This window comes from Enhydra lutris, unplaced genomic scaffold (assembly GCF_002288905.1).
Source record: "Enhydra lutris kenyoni isolate GAN:26980312 unplaced genomic scaffold, ASM228890v2 scaffoldscaffold12, whole genome shotgun sequence".
Lineage (NCBI taxonomy): Eukaryota > Metazoa > Chordata > Mammalia > Carnivora > Mustelidae > Enhydra > Enhydra lutris.
The window spans coordinates 9,648,171-9,668,903 of NW_019154096.1; the positions used below are offsets into that span (position 1 = coordinate 9,648,171).

Below are 20,733 nucleotides of genomic sequence, written 5' to 3' on the forward strand. Positions count from 1 at the left end.
GTTTATAGCAGCAATGTCCACAATAGCCAAATTATGGAAAGAACCTAGATGCCCTTCAACAGGTGAATGGATAAAGAAGATGTGATACACACACACACACACACACACACTGGAATATTATGCAGCCATCAAAAGAAATGAAATCTTAAAAAAAAAGAAATGAAATCTTGGCATTTGCAACGATGTGGATGGATCTAGAAGGTATTATGCTTAGCGAAATAAGTCATTCAGAGAAAGACAATTATCATATGATCTCCCTGATAGGAAGTTGAGAGGCAAAGTGGCAGTTTGTGGGGTAGGGAAGGAAAAAATGAAACAAGATGGGATCGGGAGGGAGACAAACCATAAGAGACTCTTAATCTCACAAAACAAACTGAGGGTTGCAGGGGGTAGGAGAGTAAGGAGAGGGTGGTTGGGGGAAGTATGTGCTATGAAGTGTGTTGTGAAGTATGTAAACCTGGCAATTCACAGACCTGTACCCCTTGGGCCTAATAATACATTATATGTTAATAAAAAATAAAAATAAATAAAATAGTTCATTTATGTTGTTTTGTCTTCATCTTACAAATGGGAGAACTCAGGGACAGAGTGACGGTGAATTACCCATGCATGGCTGGCCAGTAGGGGCTTGAGGAGGCGAGACCAGCCAATCTCTACATAGCCCTGACATTACTTAAAACTATCCTGGGGTGATGAACTCTGTAAGTTTTCAGGTGGAAAGGGACCATTATATATCAGAAACAGCTAATATAGACAAAAGAATTTCTCAATATATATCGGTGAAAGGTGACTTGGTAGTTTTAGCAACCGACTCTTGGTTTGGGTTCAGGTCATGATCTCAGGGTCCTGAGATGGAGCCCCCTATCAGGCTCTGTATTCAGCAGGGAGTCTGCTTGAGATATTCTCTCTCCCTCTCCCTCTGCCCATCCCTCCTCTCTCTTACTCCCTAAATAAGTTAATAAATAAGTAAAAATACAGAAAATAGTGGGAAAGCATATATACAGTTTTAAAAAGTAAAAGTTTGAACTTGAGACAGTAATAGCCTGTGAACTCATATGTTACATGTATAAGCAAAAGAAAATTTCATACTTGGAACTCACAACATATGTATCCTTCCTACAAAGTTTAAGACAGAGGAGTAATCCACGAGAGGCAACAAAGTACAGATCATAAAAATGGATGCATCAAAATATAGGAAGATGGGCATAAATCTTGCATATGCTTAAATACAAAAATAAGTATAAATAGTTAATGTAAATGCATCTGAGAAATGGAATTAAAATGCCAGACATTTTAATGTAGAATTCAATTCTTCAAAAAAAGATGTGATAAAAATAAACAAGGTCAAAAACAAAAAAAAGTGACTTATAGATAAAAGTCATGCCCCAAATAACTCAGACACATGACAAATAAAAGGGAAAGCCAGCTGCAGGAGAGCAGCAGAGGATGGCTTACCACTGAGCTTCCCCACAAGTCTAATCAACAGAACTAAGGTCATCCACTCAGCTTGATGTCATTCATCTTGCCCTGTCTGTAAAAAAAATCCTTTACCTTTTAATTTCCTTCTCTGCATTGAACACTTCCTTTGCTCTGAACTACATGCCTACCAGACTTCTCTCCTGCCCCTTGGTCTTTCTGTTTCCCTCCTCAACCCCTGGCCCATCCTCAAGAGGGCATAACCTGAGGATTTATTTCCAAGGTTTTTACTTATCTGGTTACATATTCTTTCTTAGAGGATGTATTCATTACTCTTATAGCGTCAACTTCAATCCAGGTGGCTCCTATTCTGCACTTTTTCTTGTGTTCTCACTCCCATATTTTCTACCGGATCCCTTCCTGGCCCTCTCAATGTAGCCAGGTCCCCCTGGCATCAGATGGAAACAGCTGTGGCCACCGAGCATGTGCTCCATCCTCCCTGAACTCATGAGAAGAACTCATGGCCCTTCCTGCCATCTGCCTCCAGCCTCCTCTCAGCACTAGGTGTTAGGCATTCCCTTGTTGTGTGAGACTATAATCCTGGGAAAGAGAGAAGTTTCTGCCAGACCCAACACTAAAATCCTGCCCAGATCTGGGAGGACGACATAGCCTTCTGTATCTGGTGGCACACATGTGTTCTGAAATCATTTAAAATGGTCTATGTCCTACTTTGATCTCAATAGTTTCCTCTTAGGAGAGCTTTATTCTCCATCTACCTTATTTCCACCAACTAATATCACCAGTGTCTTCATCAGTCAAGACAGAAGGCTGTGATTCACTTTTGATTTTGCTTTTATTTCATCTGTATCTTTAGCTTCCTGCCCAATCACTATTAATTCTTCCATTTCAATGACTTTATTATTTCTGCTTTCTCTGTTTCCTTTGTCCACCCCAGTATTTTTTTTTTTTTTTGAATGATTAAATGAAGCAAATCTGTTAAGTAATCCTTGGCTTTCATTTATTATTTCATCCAATAAAGACTGCATCTCAGAAACAAATCACTGTTCCACTGTGTAGCTCTGATTTTTTTTTTTTAAGATTTTATTTATTTGAAAGAGAGAGAGACAGAGAGGGAGCACAAGCAGGTAGAGGGGCAGACTCCCACTGAGAAGGGAGCCTGATGTGGGGCTGGATCCCAGGACATTGGGATCAGAACCTGAGCTGAAGGCAGACAACTAACGACTGAGCCACCAAGGCGCCCATAGGTCCGACTTTTGTCACTGCTTTTTGTTAAGTCTTGAGTAAGCTTCCATTTTTCTATATGATAAAATGGGTTTTACAAAACCATATTTGCCATAGTTCCAGTCTACAAATGGGTATCTAAGACAGTCCTGATATTTTGGGGCTACTTTTTAAAAAGATTTTATTTATTTATTTGACAGAGAGAGAGAGAGGGAGAGAACACAAACACAAGCAGGGGGAGCAGCAAGCAGAGGGAGAACGATAAGCAGGCTCCCTACTGAGCAGGGAGCCTGATGGGGAACTGGATCCCAAGATCCTGAGATCATGACTCGAGCCAAAGGCAGACACTTAACAAGTGAGCAACCCAGGTGCCCTGTGGGCTATTCTTTTAAGTAGCTAACATTTATTTAATCAGACATATTCCAATCATGTCACACAAAATCATGGTCATAAGATGGATATTTTTGACTCTGCGATTTTTGAATACATTTCCTTTGGCTATTTCTTCTACCCTTACTTAAGTGAATGCCCTATATGATTCTCAGAGTTGAATTCCTGTCTGGAGTAGATTCAGACATCACCGGGACACACATGTTCCCCCATTCTCTACAGACTGGTGCATTTCTTGGCATTTTTAATATGCATTCCCATGGCTTGACCTCTGTGTCTGTCTTTCCATATTCTTAATTGTTAGGTCCACAATAAATGTTTTCGGATTGATTCATTCATTCAATAAGTTTTATGAGGTATCTGTGTTGTGCCAGGCACATATTGGATTGTAGGTCTACTGTCTTCATATGGCCAGTGTTTAAGGATAGGGAAGAAGTGTGGAGTGGAGATTCTAAGACCAAGAGTTACCAGTGGCTTGGCTTTGAGGGTTGTTGAGGCCAAGTCCAGATCATGAGAAGCTAAGAAACTCTTTCAGAGGGTCTCTTTCCATTTCCCCTGGAAGAATTTCACAATAAAGCACATAATTTAAGCCTAAGGGAGGTTGCTAGGTGAGCTCCAGAGAAGTTCTGCTATATTTCACTCAGTTACTTTGGAAAACTTGTGTTAATGTGTATAGGAAGCCTAACCCCATGAGGCATATTCTCTTTTAAAAAAAAGAAATGGTGTAAGTCACTGATGTATCACTGGGTGACACTTTTGTAAAGGCTAAAAACAAAGCAAAACAAAACAAAACAAATAACCCTAAACTTCACTGATGTTACTTACCATTCATAACACAAGAAAAACGCCCTTTAAGTCCAAGTAAGATGGCAGGTTTTTAATTAGAAGAGCAATATTTACTTCTGAAACACTTAAATCTAATATTGATCTCAAGTAATGCTAACAATGTAATTGTTCTTGAAAGGAATCAATAAGCCACAAAAGGAAAATGACACAGATTCCTAAAACATTAGATAAGCCTTTTCTAGACATTAATCATGTGTAAACTTTCTCATAAAACCTTCCCTTTTCTACTCATTTATACTCTCAAATCTAATTATAGCTCATTGTCATTTTAAAGATCAAGTCCCAACTGTCTCACTGTGTGCTTTCTTTCTAATTAAGTATTTGAGATCAGAGGGACGCAGGTTGGGGCTACATCAACTCAATTTTCACAAGCAGACATGCATCGTAAAAACAGTTTTTGATAACTATTCCCTGAGCTGTGTGCACTTCCTCCCATATACTCCAGGGTCAGTGAACGTGGTTAGTAGCCCCCGAGCTCTGACAGCAGAATTTTTGCTACCTTGCTAGCAATAATCTAAATCCATACAGAATAACTCCACAAGCCAGTATGTGGTGGGTGATGAAAGTCAAATCTGTAAAGATGTCAATGGCAAAGAAAGCAGAACACCCATGTTATCTGGAGAGAAAAATATAATCTCAAACTCGTGGCCCTAAATACTTTGAACTCTCGCCCACAAAGCAAGCAGGTGGCAAATCACGGATACAGATAATGATTGCTTTTCTTCTTCGGCCCTACCTCTGCTCTTAGACTGCAACAGAGTCACTAACTGGAGGGTTAATGATTTTGACAAGATCACTGTAATGACTTGGCCTTATTTGGTGACGTCACATCAATTTAATAAAACATCAGGTATGCGTCATAGGAAAAAAAACCTGACTAACCTTTTTTTTTACTCTCTTAGAGACCAATGAAACTTGAATGATTGAGAAGTATGTTAAAGCCACTTGTGAAAACACTTTAGAAATAATTCTTCAGGCAGCTTGTTTAAACTGAGTGGCTAGTATAGCTCTCAAAATCTCAGCAGAGGCAAAAGTAACCCACACTTGTAATTATTGGCCTTTTATAAAAATTATTTCTGAAAAAAAATATAATGAGAATACTTAACTGATTTTTAAAGCCAATTACTATTGAGAACTTGCAAGATCTCTTTTAGGGAGCATATGTATTTCATAAGTGAATATCAAAATCCCAAAAAAAAGAAGTCTTCCATGTCAATAATACACTAATATATGCAAACAAGAGTGTGACAATTGCTAATATTGAACATGTTCCAACTACTACTTGACTTTAAATGAGAATCCTATAACTTCCTAAAATGCATTAAGTGGAAAGAATTATATAACCATGAGGAAAGGGATCTCCCATGGATTCCTCATACTTTCTTGGAAATGAGCAAAATGTAAACTTCATTTATTTATGCCAACTTTTCTGCATCTACATTCTCACAAGGGGTCCCGTTCTGTCAGGCGCTTGCCCTGCCCACAAACAGAACTCTTGTATTTCGGGGTTTGGCCTGCAGCTTCTGGAAGAATAAAATATGCAAATGGAAATTACACTTGCAGTTTTGTTTTGTGAAAGTTGGATTGAGAGGTCTCTGGTGAGCAGAAAGAAAGGTTAGTGATTTTTAATATCCAAAATGATCAGTCATTACCTATTCACATCTCTGTGAACTCCTTAATGCCAACGCTGTCACAAAAGCAAGGCAAAAAATAAAGTCCTAACAACTTTAATTCAGTGGGAAAAAAACAAGTCCCTGGGAGGTTGTTTCCCCCACCAACCCCTGTCTAGAGCACTTCAGTTTTGTAAAACATGCATTTTATAATTCTTCATTTATATTCAGCAACGGTGTTCTCTTTGGCTTTAAGACTTTATCCAGGTTATCCATCTGATACTTCAAAGGATTTTGTTTTGCTACTTTCTGGGTTAAAAGTAGGTGGTTCTCCCTTCATTTAGAGGAAACACAATGTCTTGAAAAGGAGGTGGCCAGTTTCTTGAGGCGAACGTTATTACTGCTGAGTTGTGGCCATGCCCAGGCTAGGAGGGTGAAGAAGCCTTTCTCCACCTTGCGGACACATCAGTCTGCTCTGTCTTGCACATGCACCACCCGCTCTATCTGCACAGCCCTCGATGGCCAAACTAGAGACACCCAAGTTTTCCCATTGTCACAAATCACACAATTTCTGAATATCTGGCGTACTTTGTCAGTTCTGGAGAGTATAGAAATCACTGTTAATTTATTCATTTATTCAATTATCTAATGAATGTTTCCTAAGAGACTGCAAAGTCTCAAGCATAGCGTTGGATGTGGACATGCAAACTGGAGTTAAGCTTTGATTCTTGTCCTCGAGAACCTTCCTTTCTAGTTTGGAAAAGAGACCATTAAATACACAAAGTGTTTCCAAAGATACTTACACATGGGAGCCCTGAACGGTATCTTCTAATTATGGAATGCTTATAATAGCAACAAAGTAGAAAATACTCAGTAACCTCATTCAAAAAAATACATATTCTGGATTTATGGCACTGACATAAAATTATACAAGTAAAAATCAGTCATAATACTTTTGAAAGTTGTGTAATGTGAAATTTATGTTCTGAATATTTTCAAGGAATCGAGCTTTTATTTATGATTGGTGTAGGTGTAGCCCAGTTGCAACTATGTTAACTTAAGGGATCCAGCTTGCCAGCAATCACTGGAAAACTCAGTGCTGAACACTGGTTATGCAGAAGATTGCTGGTGTGTCAAGTATCAGCACTGAGCCTGAGAACATGTCAGAAAGAATAAAATCAATAACACAAGAAAGACCAGGTGTTGGCAGGGATGCGGAGAAAGGGGAACCCTCGTGCACTGTTGGTAGGGATGCAAGCTGGTGCAGCCAGTATGGGAAACAGTATGGAGGTTCCTCAAAAAATTGAAAATAAAACTACCCTGCAATCCAGGACTTACACTACTGGGTATTTACTCAAAAAATACAAAAACATTAATCCAGAAGGATACATGCACCCCTATGTTTATAGCCACGTTATTTACAGTAGCCAAATTATAGAAGTGTTCCAAAATCCATCATCACATGAGTGGATAAAGAACATGTGGTATATGTACACAATGGAATATTACTGAGCCATAAAAAAGAATGAGATCTCACCATCTGCATCAACATGGATGGAGCTAGAGAATATAATGCTAAGCAAAATAAGTCAGTCAGAGAAAGACAAATGCCATATGGTTTCACTCATACATGGGATTTAAGAAACAAAAGAAACAAACAAAGGAAAGAGAGAGAGAGAGAGAGAGACCAAGAAACAGACTCTTAGCTACAGAGAACGCTGATGGTTACCAGAAGAGAGGTGGAGGGGGGAATAGGTGAGGGGGATTCAGGAGCTCACTTGTCACGATGAGCAAGGAGTAATGTACAGAAGTGTTGAATCACTATATTGTACACCTGAAACTATTCCTACACTGTATGTTAACCACACTGAAATTAGAATAAAAAACTTAAAAAACTGAGTCTGACAAAATACACACTCCCTAACTGAAATAAGTATGCTCAGTATTTCCACTGAATGACTATCATCTGTCTTTCATCTACTGAAAAGCCAGCATTAGATGTTAAATGTGAGAAACTACTACTGGGGATACAAACCTAAGAACTTCTTAACAGAAATATGGAATTTGAAACTGGTAAATTTCCATAAATTTCCATACATGTCAGGCTGTAAAAAAGGAAAGATCCAGAGGTGGTAAATGAGACTCAAAGCCTGGACTACCCAAAAATGTGCTATCTGCCCTTGAGGGGAGTAAGATCTTAATCTTCAAACCCATTTAAGGGAATAAAAAAATGAGTAACAAAATCTAATTTCCCTATTAAACTATTGTAAACATTTATCTCACCACAAGTTGAGGGCCTCTCTCTAGATATTTTACATAAATAATAGTATTTCTTTATGGAACAGACAACAGACCGAGACAACTTCTCTCACATCGGTGGGGTGATCTGAAGGTTCAGCCAGGTACCAAGGTGGCAGGTGCCAAAAGGAAAGTGAGGATTTTGGCATCCGTACCCACACCTGGGGTATGTGGCACATAGGGGATCAGCATACCTACATTTAGTCTCTTATCATTAATACCATTAATCTTAACACTACCTTCCATTCTGTGCTAATATAAATGTCTTAGAAATACAAATATTTGGGGGTGCCTGCGTGGATCAGTTTGTTACACATCTGACTCCTGATTAAGGCCCATGTCATGATCTCAGGGTCCGAATCCTGGGATTGGATGGAGCCTTGCGTTGGGATCCCCAAGTCAGCGGGGAAGTCTGCTTCTCTCCCTCTGTCCCTGACCCCACTCACACTCTTTCTTAAATAAATAAATCTTTAAAAAAGAGAAAGATATATGAGTATTTTAAGATGCTGGGCTTGTTTATACTCATTTAGTAGAGTGTGTTTTAATTCCTATGAGCAGTTCTGTTTTTCCTAGAAGATTCTCCAGTCTGGAGAGCAAAAACTGGTTAGCACAATAATCAGTATAGACTTGATGTTCAAAACACATGCCTTCAAGAGAACTGAAAGTGTACTCTTCATTTCAAAGTAGTTTCTACCTCTGGCAGTTTATATATATATATATTTTCTGACAGTTTCTATTAAAAGCAGATATAGCACCAATTTCATATTCACCATATTGACTAGTGTGTCCAAATCTACAAAATTTTGCCTATCACATTTCCCAGAATGCAATAAAACAGTTTCAAAGACATTTTAACACACTAGAGAAAAGGAGCGTCTGACGGAAAGGTTACTACTTTCATGTTAACATTATTATTTTTCAAGACCTTATCATCACAAAAGACTGCATATGACCTGTCACAGTTGAAGGTGAAAAATGTTCTGACAGTCATTCACCTTTTATTAAATAAACGGCATTACACAAATACTATTTATATTAGCAATATGAAACAGAACTCCTAGATCACTTATAAAATTCGGGTCTTTCTCTATTTTCTTGTTTTTCTAAAATGTCTTATTTAATATTTCTTTTATTTTTGTAGAGTATATCAGCCCCTGACTAATGGTGGAAGCTCACTCAAAAGTAAAACATCTAGATCTTCATTATTTGGCTATTAAGAGATTAATTAATATTTATAAAGTGCTCACATTATTTATACAAAGCATTTTATATAGGTACTATTTTTTCTACATGCTACTTTTCACTCATCAACATAATAACACTAAGGAAAATTTACCTCGCTTCTGCTGTAAAGAAAACCCTCTATTTTGGAAGGCAATCTGGAATATCTCAAAAGAGGTAAAATTCTGGATAATAAAGACTGCATTAAATATGTTCTAAACACCATATTACTATTTACCAAAATTACCAAAATTAACACATTCAATATAACTATTATGTCATCCATTGATAGTAATATGTGACTAAAAGGGAAAACTCTTAAAGATGAAACCTAAACCAATTAAATTAATCTTACACTGTCCTAAATAAAGAGCCCAAATGATACTGACTCTGAACACAGAGAACTTTTCCAGCTCTATTTATTATTCATGTGGGATACATTGGTGAATAGCAAATTCTGAATTCCAGCAACATAGAAGGCATCTGCTTAACTGTGTTCAATAATAATTGTGTGAAGTGTGTGTGTCCCCATGGGTGCTACAGGCGAACACACATGAAATGACTGGGGAGGACAGAGTGGACTCAGACTGTCCGAACGTGCTGCCCAGAAAGTGTGTCCTGTGTGACCGTGCAAGGTCCTCTCTGCTAGGCTCCCAAGTATCCAACCCTATCCCTTACTTACAGGGGGGTCTGCATCTTCAGCATAAACGGTCGTGATGGGTGTGCCCTTGACGGCGTCTGGAGCCACCATCCCCTTGTAGATCCGTTTACTAAATACAGGTGGATAATCATTCATATCCTGGAAAACACAATGGAGAATTTAGAGCTGCTGGTAACAGCGGGTTGGGGGCACAGTTATGAGTCTGGCTCCCTCTCTTCCTATCACACAACCTATTTGTCACCATCAACCTTCCACCCATGATTCTTACTGCAGAGCCATGGCCCGAAGGAAGCTGGCAGAACTATCCAATCAATATTCACGCGTGAAATAGCATGCCACTCCATCAAATGGTCTGAAATTATGCCTCTGGACATGGGAAAGATGCTCGCAATTTTCCCAGGAGGTAGTTCCAGTGGTATGAGGTGGCTCTGAACTCTGGAAACAGGGATGGGCAACTTCACTAAAAAGGGCCATTCTATGACACAGGTGTCAAGGATAGTGCCTTCTTGTGCTGCTGTTCCTTTTCAAAAAAAAAAAAAAAAAAAAAAAAGCCCACTAATGTTTCTGTTGCCACTGAAAATTCTGGATGTACTTAGCATAATGGGATGATTAGCGCATTTCAAATGCAAACTATGAAACAGGCTTTGATGCCATCTTACATTTTCACAAACATAAAATGGTTCAAGAATGTTTTCTCTATAGCACACTACAAGAATGACACATAGAATTAGATGTTCTGATAGAAAACAATGGTGATTTATTGCAGGAGGTTTTCAAGTTAATTTATAGGCATCTATTTTATTTTTACCACTCAGTGATATAAGTGCATTGTTATTTATGTAGTATCACTCTTTAAACAAATAATTATCAAGTTCTCCCCATTTCTATGACTCAGTGCTAGGCACTGGGTCTACTGAGGTCACTCAGGAAAATGATGGTCTTCACCTCATGTCACTTACTTGCCATTTGACAGGCAAAGACACTGATTCAGCAGATAGTCGTGACTCTGCCTAAATTAATCTAGTTATTTGACAGAGTCAAATTAATAAATCTGGTCCTTTGAGAGCAAGACCATTTTTTCCCCAACCATTTTATGTTTTATAGAGAACCGCATTTTAGTTTTTCCTCAAAATAATGCTTCCTACCATGGCAGATCTATATTTCTTAAATTTACTTGTTTTTAAAATAATCACTACACCCTGCATTGTTTTGGGTACTTTGGGTCAGACACATTTGAGCTTAAAGCTGAATGTGTTAATTATCTTACTCCCCAGGTCATCTTTTTCTCACTTGTTATTAAAAACAAAAGAAGAAAATTATTCTACACAGTTTTTAATATCTGCTCTGATACAACAATTTCCCCGTACAATGTAAATTGGAAACCCACTAATTAACTGAATATAAACACCTCTTTTTGCAAAGAGGTCAGGATAATTATCTGTTACAATCAAACAGCATTTGCTTTTATATTCACAATAAAGTTGACTTCTAAGTTGTAAATATGAGAAAATCTGCAAACTTTAATGAAAAATAAGAGATCTTTAAGTGTAAGCAAAACTAAAAAGTAAAAATTCCATTTCCTGGGTTTTGACATACAGTCTTCATAACCTTCTGTGAACAAAAAATGAAAAAGCTTCTTTTATAAATTACGACCTTTAGAATCTGAACAAGTACAAGACATTGAAAGCACCATCCTCGATAATGAGGGTGGTGGATGGTACTGATCTTGAGGTTTCAGGCAGGGGGTACATATATAAAACATTTGCACGCACACTTTTCTCCTGCTCTTTTCAAGAGCACCAATTAATTTAATGAGTGAATCTTGTAACTAAAGGGGTGGAAATCCTTTTGCACCCAAAGTTGTAACTTCTGAAGGTCAGAAAAGAAGGGACCCAACACTGGAATTTTTCTGTACTCAAGTTCCCAAGGTCACGCAAACTCAATCTGTCCTGATAAATGTTCTCCTCCTCCTCTTCTTTCTTCTGCTTTTTCTTTCTCATCTCAAAAGATACTTACAACCTTATTGGTATAAGATATTTTGGGTACTTTGATTCTTCAGAGAAAAAAAAAAGGCATGTGATCTTCTAGTTGTCATAAAGTTGCTAACAGTACTCAGTACAGTGCCCCACCCCTTTACCCCTACCAAAGTATTCACTAGAGTCACATTCTAACTGCATGCGTAGTGGTTGTTTTCTATAATCAGGCCTCACAGACTGATTAGACACAAACCTAAGTAATAACAGAGGGCTCACAGGACTGTTTCTTCTCCTCCTTTCCTTCGCTTGCCACTGGCAGGACCAAGAATAAACCAATGCCGCTACTGTGGGAGCCTTCTCTCTAAAGTACATTGTACATATTTTGGAGTTGCAATCTTTTATCATAGCTCAGACGTTCTTGCACAATGCATGATTTCAGATGAGCAAATTTATTGAAATGTGATGCCAACAGGCATAATCAATAGCTCCTTATATTTATGCTCTAGGGATGGCTGAAGAAAAGTAGACAGTAATCTGCTGTGCAAATGCTCTGTTACGCAGCAAAGGAAGGAGCAGTTGCACTCTCCGTACAGGCTCTTTTCTGTTGCCCATTTTCCACTAGAGGGTAGTATTGGCAAAAAGAAACAGCCTCCTCTGTCTACTTGCTAACAGTTTTATCATGAAGACCCTTAATAGTTTCGTTTCCGGGGTTATAATCTTTGTTGGTCTGAACAAAAATTATGGTTCATGTTTCTAAAGAGTATTCTGGAGGTTGACATGGTTCTCATCTAGAACAACACTATGCTCTTCTCAGAAAAACAAAAAAAATGTTCCCGTCAGTTTATCATTTGCTTCCACATCTCAAGCAAATAAGACAGTACCTGAAAGAACAGTGAGCTAGAAAGAAGAAAATATGAGTTCCACTTATTTATTTTCTAAAGTCTAAATTAGTTACAGAAACCATTGCTACTTCTGCAGACCGAGGAATGCATTTAAGGAAACTTTGTAAACGAGCATCCCAGGAAACCAGGAACTCGCTGGGGACCTTGCAGATTAATGGCAGGTTTCCACAAAAAGTAGAGAAAGAGATGGTAAGAATTTTGAGTTTCTGGAATCAGGGTAAGAGCTGTTCTTGATAAGAGATTTTTTCCAGACTGAACTGTACTAGATGTTTATGCTCCAATCATCTTTTTTTAGAAGGATGAAGATACAGCGAACACCAGCGCTCATCCTCAGCTCTCAGGCACGCTTGGCTGTGGACACGGGGATGGGGTGCTGTGGCTGGGGGGACTCCCACAGCTTGGCACGGTCCACCTACAACTGTTTGCTGCCTGTCCTCTGAAATGCCTTGAGGCTTGAGAAGCAGATGACCATCTTTCCTGGAGCACGGTGCCATTGACTTCTCTGTCTGTTCCCAGGTCCCCTCTCCACTGCCAGACCTCTTCTGGGTCTGACCAGCTGCGCTGACCCAGCGGCTGCCTTCTGCGGTTTGCTCCCTCCTGCGACTTCTACTTCTCATTTTGTCTTGTCCGACGTTGCTCCCTTCTCTCCCCTCTCCCTCTGCGCAGAGGATCAAAATAGGCCCCACCTCCAGCCAGACAAATCTTTTTTTTTCTGTTTTGTATGGGGCAATCCTAAACATAAATCATAAACTTACTCAACTTTCTTTTTCTTTTTTCTTCCTTCTTTTTTTTTTTTTTTTTTTTTTTGCCTCAAAACCTGCCCTGGAAGCTTCTTTCTTAGAAGTGTGAGTTTGTTTTGGTTTTAGTTTGGTTTGATTTCTGAGGGTGTAGTTATTCTGGGTTCTTGAGGGGCTGCAAACCCCTGATTCAGAAGGGATCAAAGCCCTGCTTTGCCACACCAGCAAAATGTACCCAGTGGCATTCAGTAGCACAAATACTGATGGAGCTCCCTCTGGGTGTTGGTCACCACGTTAGATGGTGGGGATCTCATTACCCCCAAGAGAGGCACAGTGCCCACTGGTACTGAGCTGATGGGTCAGAGTGGAAAGCAGAAATTAAATACATAATGCTGGGCATGACGAATTTTATGAAAAAAGTACAAGGATGTAATGAGAGCGTGTAGTAAGGAGTTTAACTAAATTTCACACAGGGCACATCTCTGTTACCAAAGTAACTGCTCCATCACTCACGCCCTCCGGCAGGTGGGACCATCCTTCAGTGCAGTCAGTTGCATGAGGAGCACAAGGTTAGGCAAAGTTGAGCAAGCCACAGCTCTAATACATAATTCCATCCCTATCTAGTTTCTCTGTTTGGGAATGATAATGTGGGGAGAAGGGGTGATGAATGTGGGGAGAAGGGGAGATGAGCTTTAGGGATGTTTTCCAAGCCAGGAAGCTATGGGCAACTGAAAGAAAATGGGCATGATCTGAGCTAGAATCTTCTAGCAGATTCCGTCTTACTTTCTCCAACGTGCTCCAGAATTGCATGTGCATGCTTTATGGTTACGGTGTATCAGGCTTTATGCCAGGTCTGTTCAATTTATCATCACATTGAAATATATGAGCTATTTTCTTTCTATTTTAATTATAAAGAAACCAAAGCTTAGAGAGGTCAAGTTGCTTGTGGTGATCCTGCTATTAGGGCAGACCCACGACCTCATGCTGGCATGTAAGACCCCACAGGAGGCATTCTGATATTCAGACATGAGTAGAAAAGGAACTGGCCAAGCTGTCAAAAGATTATGTATCAGATGTTAACTAAGATGATGTGAGGAGGATGTTCAATAAAAGTCCACAATAATTTTTTAAAGATTTGTGGTCAAAAATACTTTACAATTTAAAAATTCTTTCAAGTAGCTATTATACTTTTATCTTGGCAACCTGGTATGCTTCTAAACATTGTATAACGCTAATCTATTTCCCTGAAGATAATTTTCATAATTATTTACAAAGCTTTTTTTTTTTTTTTGCTTAAAAAAAGAAAGAGACTTGCATCAGTTGAATTTGTATATTTAGAACAACAATTAACTCAATATTTAACCCTACAGTTATTTTCACTAAAAGCTAAGAAAATTTTCCCCAAATTTCATTCTTTGGAAAACTACTCCTACTAGAAGCTTTAGAAACAAAAAGAATCCCATAATTCCACTATGGAAAAATGTGGGAAATCATTTTTTATTTCCTTTAGAGTCACAATGTACACCAGCTTATTAAGGACTTTTAGATGAAGACATGCAGTGGAGACATCGGTTTACTTCTGTGTGCCTCAGCATTCCCCAAATCCATTTGTCTATGAAATTCTTTGTCTATGAGACACCGCTTACCATATCTCAAGAAGCGCATGCTCTGTGGAATCTTCTCTGAGGGACCTCGAGATAGTGCAATATTGAGGGCACACACTATGACTATGTGGAATATTGACTTCGGTGAATTAAAGGTTTCAGAGAATATATTGAGAATTCTGCTGCATGGAGAGTGCCCCCAGTTTGTGGCAACCACGGGAGGCAGGGGGACAGATGCCAGGGATGGTGATATCCACCACTGGCAGGGCTTATCAGCATCTCCTGCCCCCACCAAGAGGCAGCTTGGTTTTGGAGACTTCTGGCAAATGGGAGAACGTGAAAGTCGCGGAGGAGTAAAAGAACGTAACTGTGTGCACGAAGTAAGGCACTTTCCTGGGACTCCCGGAAGCCAGTGGGTGATATTTGAGGAACCAGGATGGAGACCCACAGAAATGTGAATTATTACTGCTAACTCTGAGCAGGTACCTTTTCATTTGTTTCCTCTAGTTTGGTTGTTTAGGGGAAATATGTCACAGCTCAGTCGTAAAACTCTAGAATAGTAGAGTATGCAGATGCTGTAAGAATTGCTGTAAGAATGCCACCCCTTGGTGTGCTCTTCCTGATACATTTGCACTCTTCAAACTTGCCAGTGAATACATCAGAAAGATGACACCAATAAGAATGTGATAACCAAGAATAGACTAAAGAGGAATATTTGAATGCCACAGTCCAAAACAAGTATTTTCTCCAGTTTAGCCAGCACTCAGGGAAAAGTCAGCAAGTGGTAAAAAAACAATGATCAACCCAATCAACCCAATTAGATCCCCCTACCTGGCTCATTGAGATCCTCTTTTTGTTCCATTTTCTCCCTCCTGAGAAAGGGAAGGAGGATGCTATAAATCTTAAACTCTCCAGAGCTTCCTCTGACCGAATGAAATACAGGACTCTGCCCATAGGGTCACCATGGAACATCAATGGCACATCACCACCTATCAGGTGTCTATGGTATGACAATGCTGCCTTTGTACCTGGCGTTGAGATTCTCTCTAGAAAAGTTATCCTCATTCCTATATTCTATGGGGATAAAGACATTTGTCTTCCTGCTGGCTAGAAAACACCTCTGAAAGATGAAAACTAGCTCCATCTTCTAAGACTCCCTGAATTTCTCAACAGTTGGTCCTCGTAGATATTATTTCACTTCTGGTCCTTCCAGTTCTCCCTGCCTATGGTCATACCTGCACCTGTAGGACAGGCAAACACAGCTGGTGAGCCAAGTCTCCTTCCTGCACGGAAGGGTCTCCCTCATCCGCTTGTGTCGCAGCCATTCCCCCACCAGGGTGACAATAAACAGAAGGACTTAGGTCATCTTCTCGTCTTAGACAATCCTTCACGAGGCTGTCCAGTATCGCAGAGCCATTACACATTTCGACTTTTCTCACTGGTCTTCCACTTTTGGTTTATCACAGAGATAGACCTTTTCTTTCTGCATATTTCTATATTATATCACAACTCCGTTTGTAAGGACAGATTTTTCTCTGGATTATATGCCTGAAACTGTATAGAATTTGATTTTTATTTTTCAGAGATTTACTCACATCATCTAATTTATCATTATATATTCCATTATTCAGTATATGCAATAAAATTTACAGTGAAGAAGCCTTGTGTTTCCGTGTTCTGCAGAAACATTGCAACAAAAACACATATTATGCATTTGGTCATCATTGGTTTTGTTCTGGATCACTAAGAAAGCACTCTGCGGGTACCTATGATAAAATTCTACTTTCTTTCTACAGTTGATATAGCTTTCTTTCCAAATATCACTTCAGTTTTCCCACTCTCACTCCAATTAGAAATGTTTGATAGACTAGATATTAAGCATTTGATCTTTTTTTATCTTCTTCTTCTTTACAAAAGAAAATTATGTGTCTTCTCATTTTCAAAGAGAGATCTTCAAGATGCTTCCCCTGTGGTGACTGTTTTGGGTAGAAATATCTCTTAGCAAGTACTATGCAATTATGTTATCAGCAAAACAGCTTGTCATACTGCAAGTAAACAGAACAATGACAGAAAATCTGCATGCTTAGGAAAGACCTACATTTGTGGAGAAATGGGAATTGTATTCCATTCTTCCCTTCAAAACAAACAAGCACAATGTTTTTATGGGCTCCAATATTAGGTAATAGTTTTAAAGTTCTTCTCTGGGATAATGTCACCCTGAGCGACCAGAAAAGAGAAAAGCAAGCATCAGCCTGCATTTGGGGAAATGTTCTGCAAATTTTATTATGCTTTCATCACCTTGAAAAAAGGATGTGGCATTGGAAATGTCTAGAATTGGGGCACCTGGGTGGCTGGTTTAAGGGGACAACTCTCGGTTTCAGCTTAGGTCATGAGTTTCAAGGTTGTGAGATCAAGGCCTGTGGCGGGCTCCATACTCAGCATAGAGTCCGCCTCAGATTCCTTATCCCGCCCTCTCCCTTCCCCTGTGCTCCTCCCAGCCTGCGCACGCTTGTGTGTCTTCTTTCTCTCTTTCAAATAAATAAAGAAATAAAATCTTTAAAAGAAAAAAAATAACTAGAATTGAATGCTGGTTGATTAAGTTTTATCATAAATGTATAATAAATCAGAAATAATTTATTACAGGTCAGGAAGACCTGACCAATAAAATCGTTTGATTTCTCTAAATAAGGTAAAGCAATGGAGACAACAAAAATTAGATCAACACCCTTCTGCTTCTGAAGAAAGAATGAGTCTATTGATGAGCAAACCCTTTCCACATGCCAATGTGGTAGCCTTAGGGGACACCCATATATTAAAATAAAGGGGTGATCAGGGAACATGAAATCCAGTTTAAGAAACTTCAGTCCCAGGTAGAGACCAAGACTTATTTAGAGCACTTTCTGCTTGATTAGATGATATTTTTGGATCTAATCCAACTCCAAAGACTTCTATCAAAAAAAAAAAAAAAAAAAATCCAAACAAATCAATCTACACTGAATCCAGAGCAACCAAGTCAGAGTCTGTGATGGGTTAGATGATGAACCATCTCCTTGATGAACCACACCCATCCTGAGACACAAGGCCATCCCATTAAGTATCCATCTGTGTGTCTGGGAAGAATGTGCAAAGTCATTAGTGGCAAGTCTTCCCTTATTGTTCAAAACAGCCAAATAAATGGCCATTTTTCTATCTTTAATTTTGTGTGTGTGTGTGTGTGTGTGTGTGTGTGTGTGTGTGTGGTCATTTCCACCAAACCACAGGGCTAGGCAAATGTAGACAGGGTAAGATGGCCTAAGTTTTCACTTGGTCCTGAGCCATTCCACCATATTGTTAGTTCACTCAGGTCAGGCTTATCTTCGCCTTCTTCATTTCTTTACTTGTTGAGATATCTTCATAAGTAAAACATTATCATGTCCCTAAAGTATTTTTGTAAACAGATTTCTAAATTTCTAAATGTCATACCACAATAGTGTGGCAAAATTGTATTTTAAAATATGAACTAAAACCTCTTGGGCCATCAGTGATCCATCCTTCTCCCATCACTGGAACGTTAGTCTTGGGAAAGAGACACACAAACTGAATTTAGACCGCAGGAAAGAGTCTAATAACTCAAATCTCTATTCCCAAAGAGGACTTAATGCTGCATAAAATTTTAACTCTCCAAATGTGTGTGTGTGTGTGTGTGTGTGTGTGTATAAAAATTCTTAGGCTAGAGAGACACACGATGGAAGAAGTAGGTAAAAAGCCATTGTGGATGCCTGAGAAAGAAGGAGGTCAGACCCTGATAAGACTCTCCAGACAGCCTTCAGGCATCTGAGAATACAAGGGATGCATGTGTCCCAATAATTTAGGGGAGACAGCAAGTCCCCAGGGAAGAAATATCAGGTGTGCACTGGCAGGCCAGCTAGGTCAAGTGTAAAGAGGAGACAGTGGAATAATTTCTGTGTCCCTGTTTGACTGCAGGAGTATCTATAAAATAATAAAACAAAACAAAAAACTAAAACCCAGACCTAAAGATCTTATAGTGACTAACATTAGAGTAGTTACCTATATGATAAACAATGTCATGCTAATTCTATATTGGCACAGTCTCTAACAATCTTCTGTGTATTCATACCAGTATTTTATTGTCTAAGAAAACCAGTAGTATGTATGAGTTATCAGTTAAACAGTCAAACAAAAACCCCAAAAAAGTGATTATTTCTTATTCCACCATTTCCATATTGCAGTAACCTACAAAAATTAACATAGTAAAAAAACAAAACAAAAAATGCAAAAAAAAAAAAAAACAAAAAAAATGAGCATAGTAGAAACATTGTCTATGACCTTATATACCTTATGACCTTGTGTACCTTATGAACTTGCATTCATCTCCTCTCTCTTGAGAGAACCTTTCAAGAATTGGAGTCATCCCCAGTACCGAACTTCCTTTCATTCTAAGCAAAAATCCATCTACAGAAAAGCACTGGTGATGCCTTCCCCATGGGAAGAGGGCTCCTTTGGGAAGGAACAGAGCAATCTGACAGTTTAGGACACAGCTCAGGTGACCTTTACCTACACTAATGTTTGAGAACTGATAAATCTCTCCTCATGTCTTCTTTTAAAGGCACACCTTAAAATCACTCAAATGTCAAAAGGTCAAAGATACCATGCTCTCTGAAGCAATCACTTGGCACATGTGATCACAATGAATGAGACAGGAAATCTGGCACGGCCAATGAAGGCCTCATGGTCACAAACCTTGAACATGGCTGAGCCGAGCTTGACTCTGATTCCATTCAGTCCCAAAGCTTATTTCATTCCAGAATCTCAGATTACAGACTAATTAGCTCTGGGGCCTTAGAACTCTTGCTTCTTCCGTAATCTTTTCTTTTTAAAATTTTTAAATTGAAGGGTTTGGATGAAATTATGATCCCTGGTGCTGTGAAATTTGGAATAAACTAGTCTAAAGAAATTGGGACTAGATTAAAATCGTAGAACTGGGGAGCCTGGGTGGCTCAGTGGGTTGGTCCTCTGCCTTGAGCTTGGGTCATGGTCTCGGGGTCCTGGGATCGAGCCCTGCACTGGGCTCTCTGCTCAGTGGGGGATCTGCTTCCCTCTCTGTCTCTGCCTGCCTCTCTTCTTGCTTGGGATCTCTCTCTCTCTCTCTGTCAAATAAATTTTTTAAAAAATTTTTTAAAAAATTAAAATAAATAAATAAAATTTCAGAGCTATGGGAACATTTGGGCAGCCACAGTATTTAAATTCTTATTTAGTATTTTGTTCAAATGTATCTATCCTACTTCAACAATTTGGCTCCTTCTCAAGTCTAACACATTCCAGACTGTATGTTCTGGGTCCGGTACTACTGTGTTTTTAAGAATAGCAGCCCTGGATATTTAATATAGTTCAAACTCAGAAGAGAGTATGGAGTTAGCCACCAGGAGTTATCCGTGCTCCTTACCTTTACTATCACTGTGACCGTAGCAATGCCAGGTGGCATCATTCCATAAATATCAAAGGCCTCCACGAGAAATGTGATGCTTGCTTCCTGCTCTGGAAATGACTCATAGTCCAAACTCCTTAAAAGGGAGAGTTCTCCTGTAAATGGATGTAGTGCAAAAAAGTGCTTTACTTCCGGGCTTCGGATCCGATAAGACACATTTGCTCCAAGGTCAACATCCTTGGCCTGTAAGAAGTAAAGCAGAAAGACGATGGTATCAGTGGTATTACCAAACCAGAGGAATGCAAGGCTGGTGGAGGTCACGGGTCAGCACCCAGGACAGCATGAACTTAACAATGATCACAAGGCATGTTTCAGAGACAAGACGTTTATTAAGTAATTTACCAA

The 20,733-nt window shown here is 39.2% G+C and overlaps 1 protein-coding gene across 4 annotated transcripts in view; it reads right to left on the minus strand.

Moving 5' to 3' along the window:
- The window catches only part of LOC111144760 (protocadherin related 15), an 817,855-nt gene that overhangs the window by 212,240 nt on the left and 584,882 nt on the right, over positions 1-20,733 (minus strand). For all 4 annotated transcript variants that reach the window (XM_022499204.1, XM_022499203.1, XM_022499205.1 and 1 more), the window contains exons 19-20: positions 20,347-20,571; positions 9,706-9,822 (exon numbers count right to left, since the gene is read on the minus strand). In XM_022499204.1, coding sequence (XP_022354912.1) covers positions 9,706-9,822; positions 20,347-20,571 — 342 coding nt within the window. The remainder of the gene's footprint in view (positions 1-9,705; positions 9,823-20,346; positions 20,572-20,733) is intronic.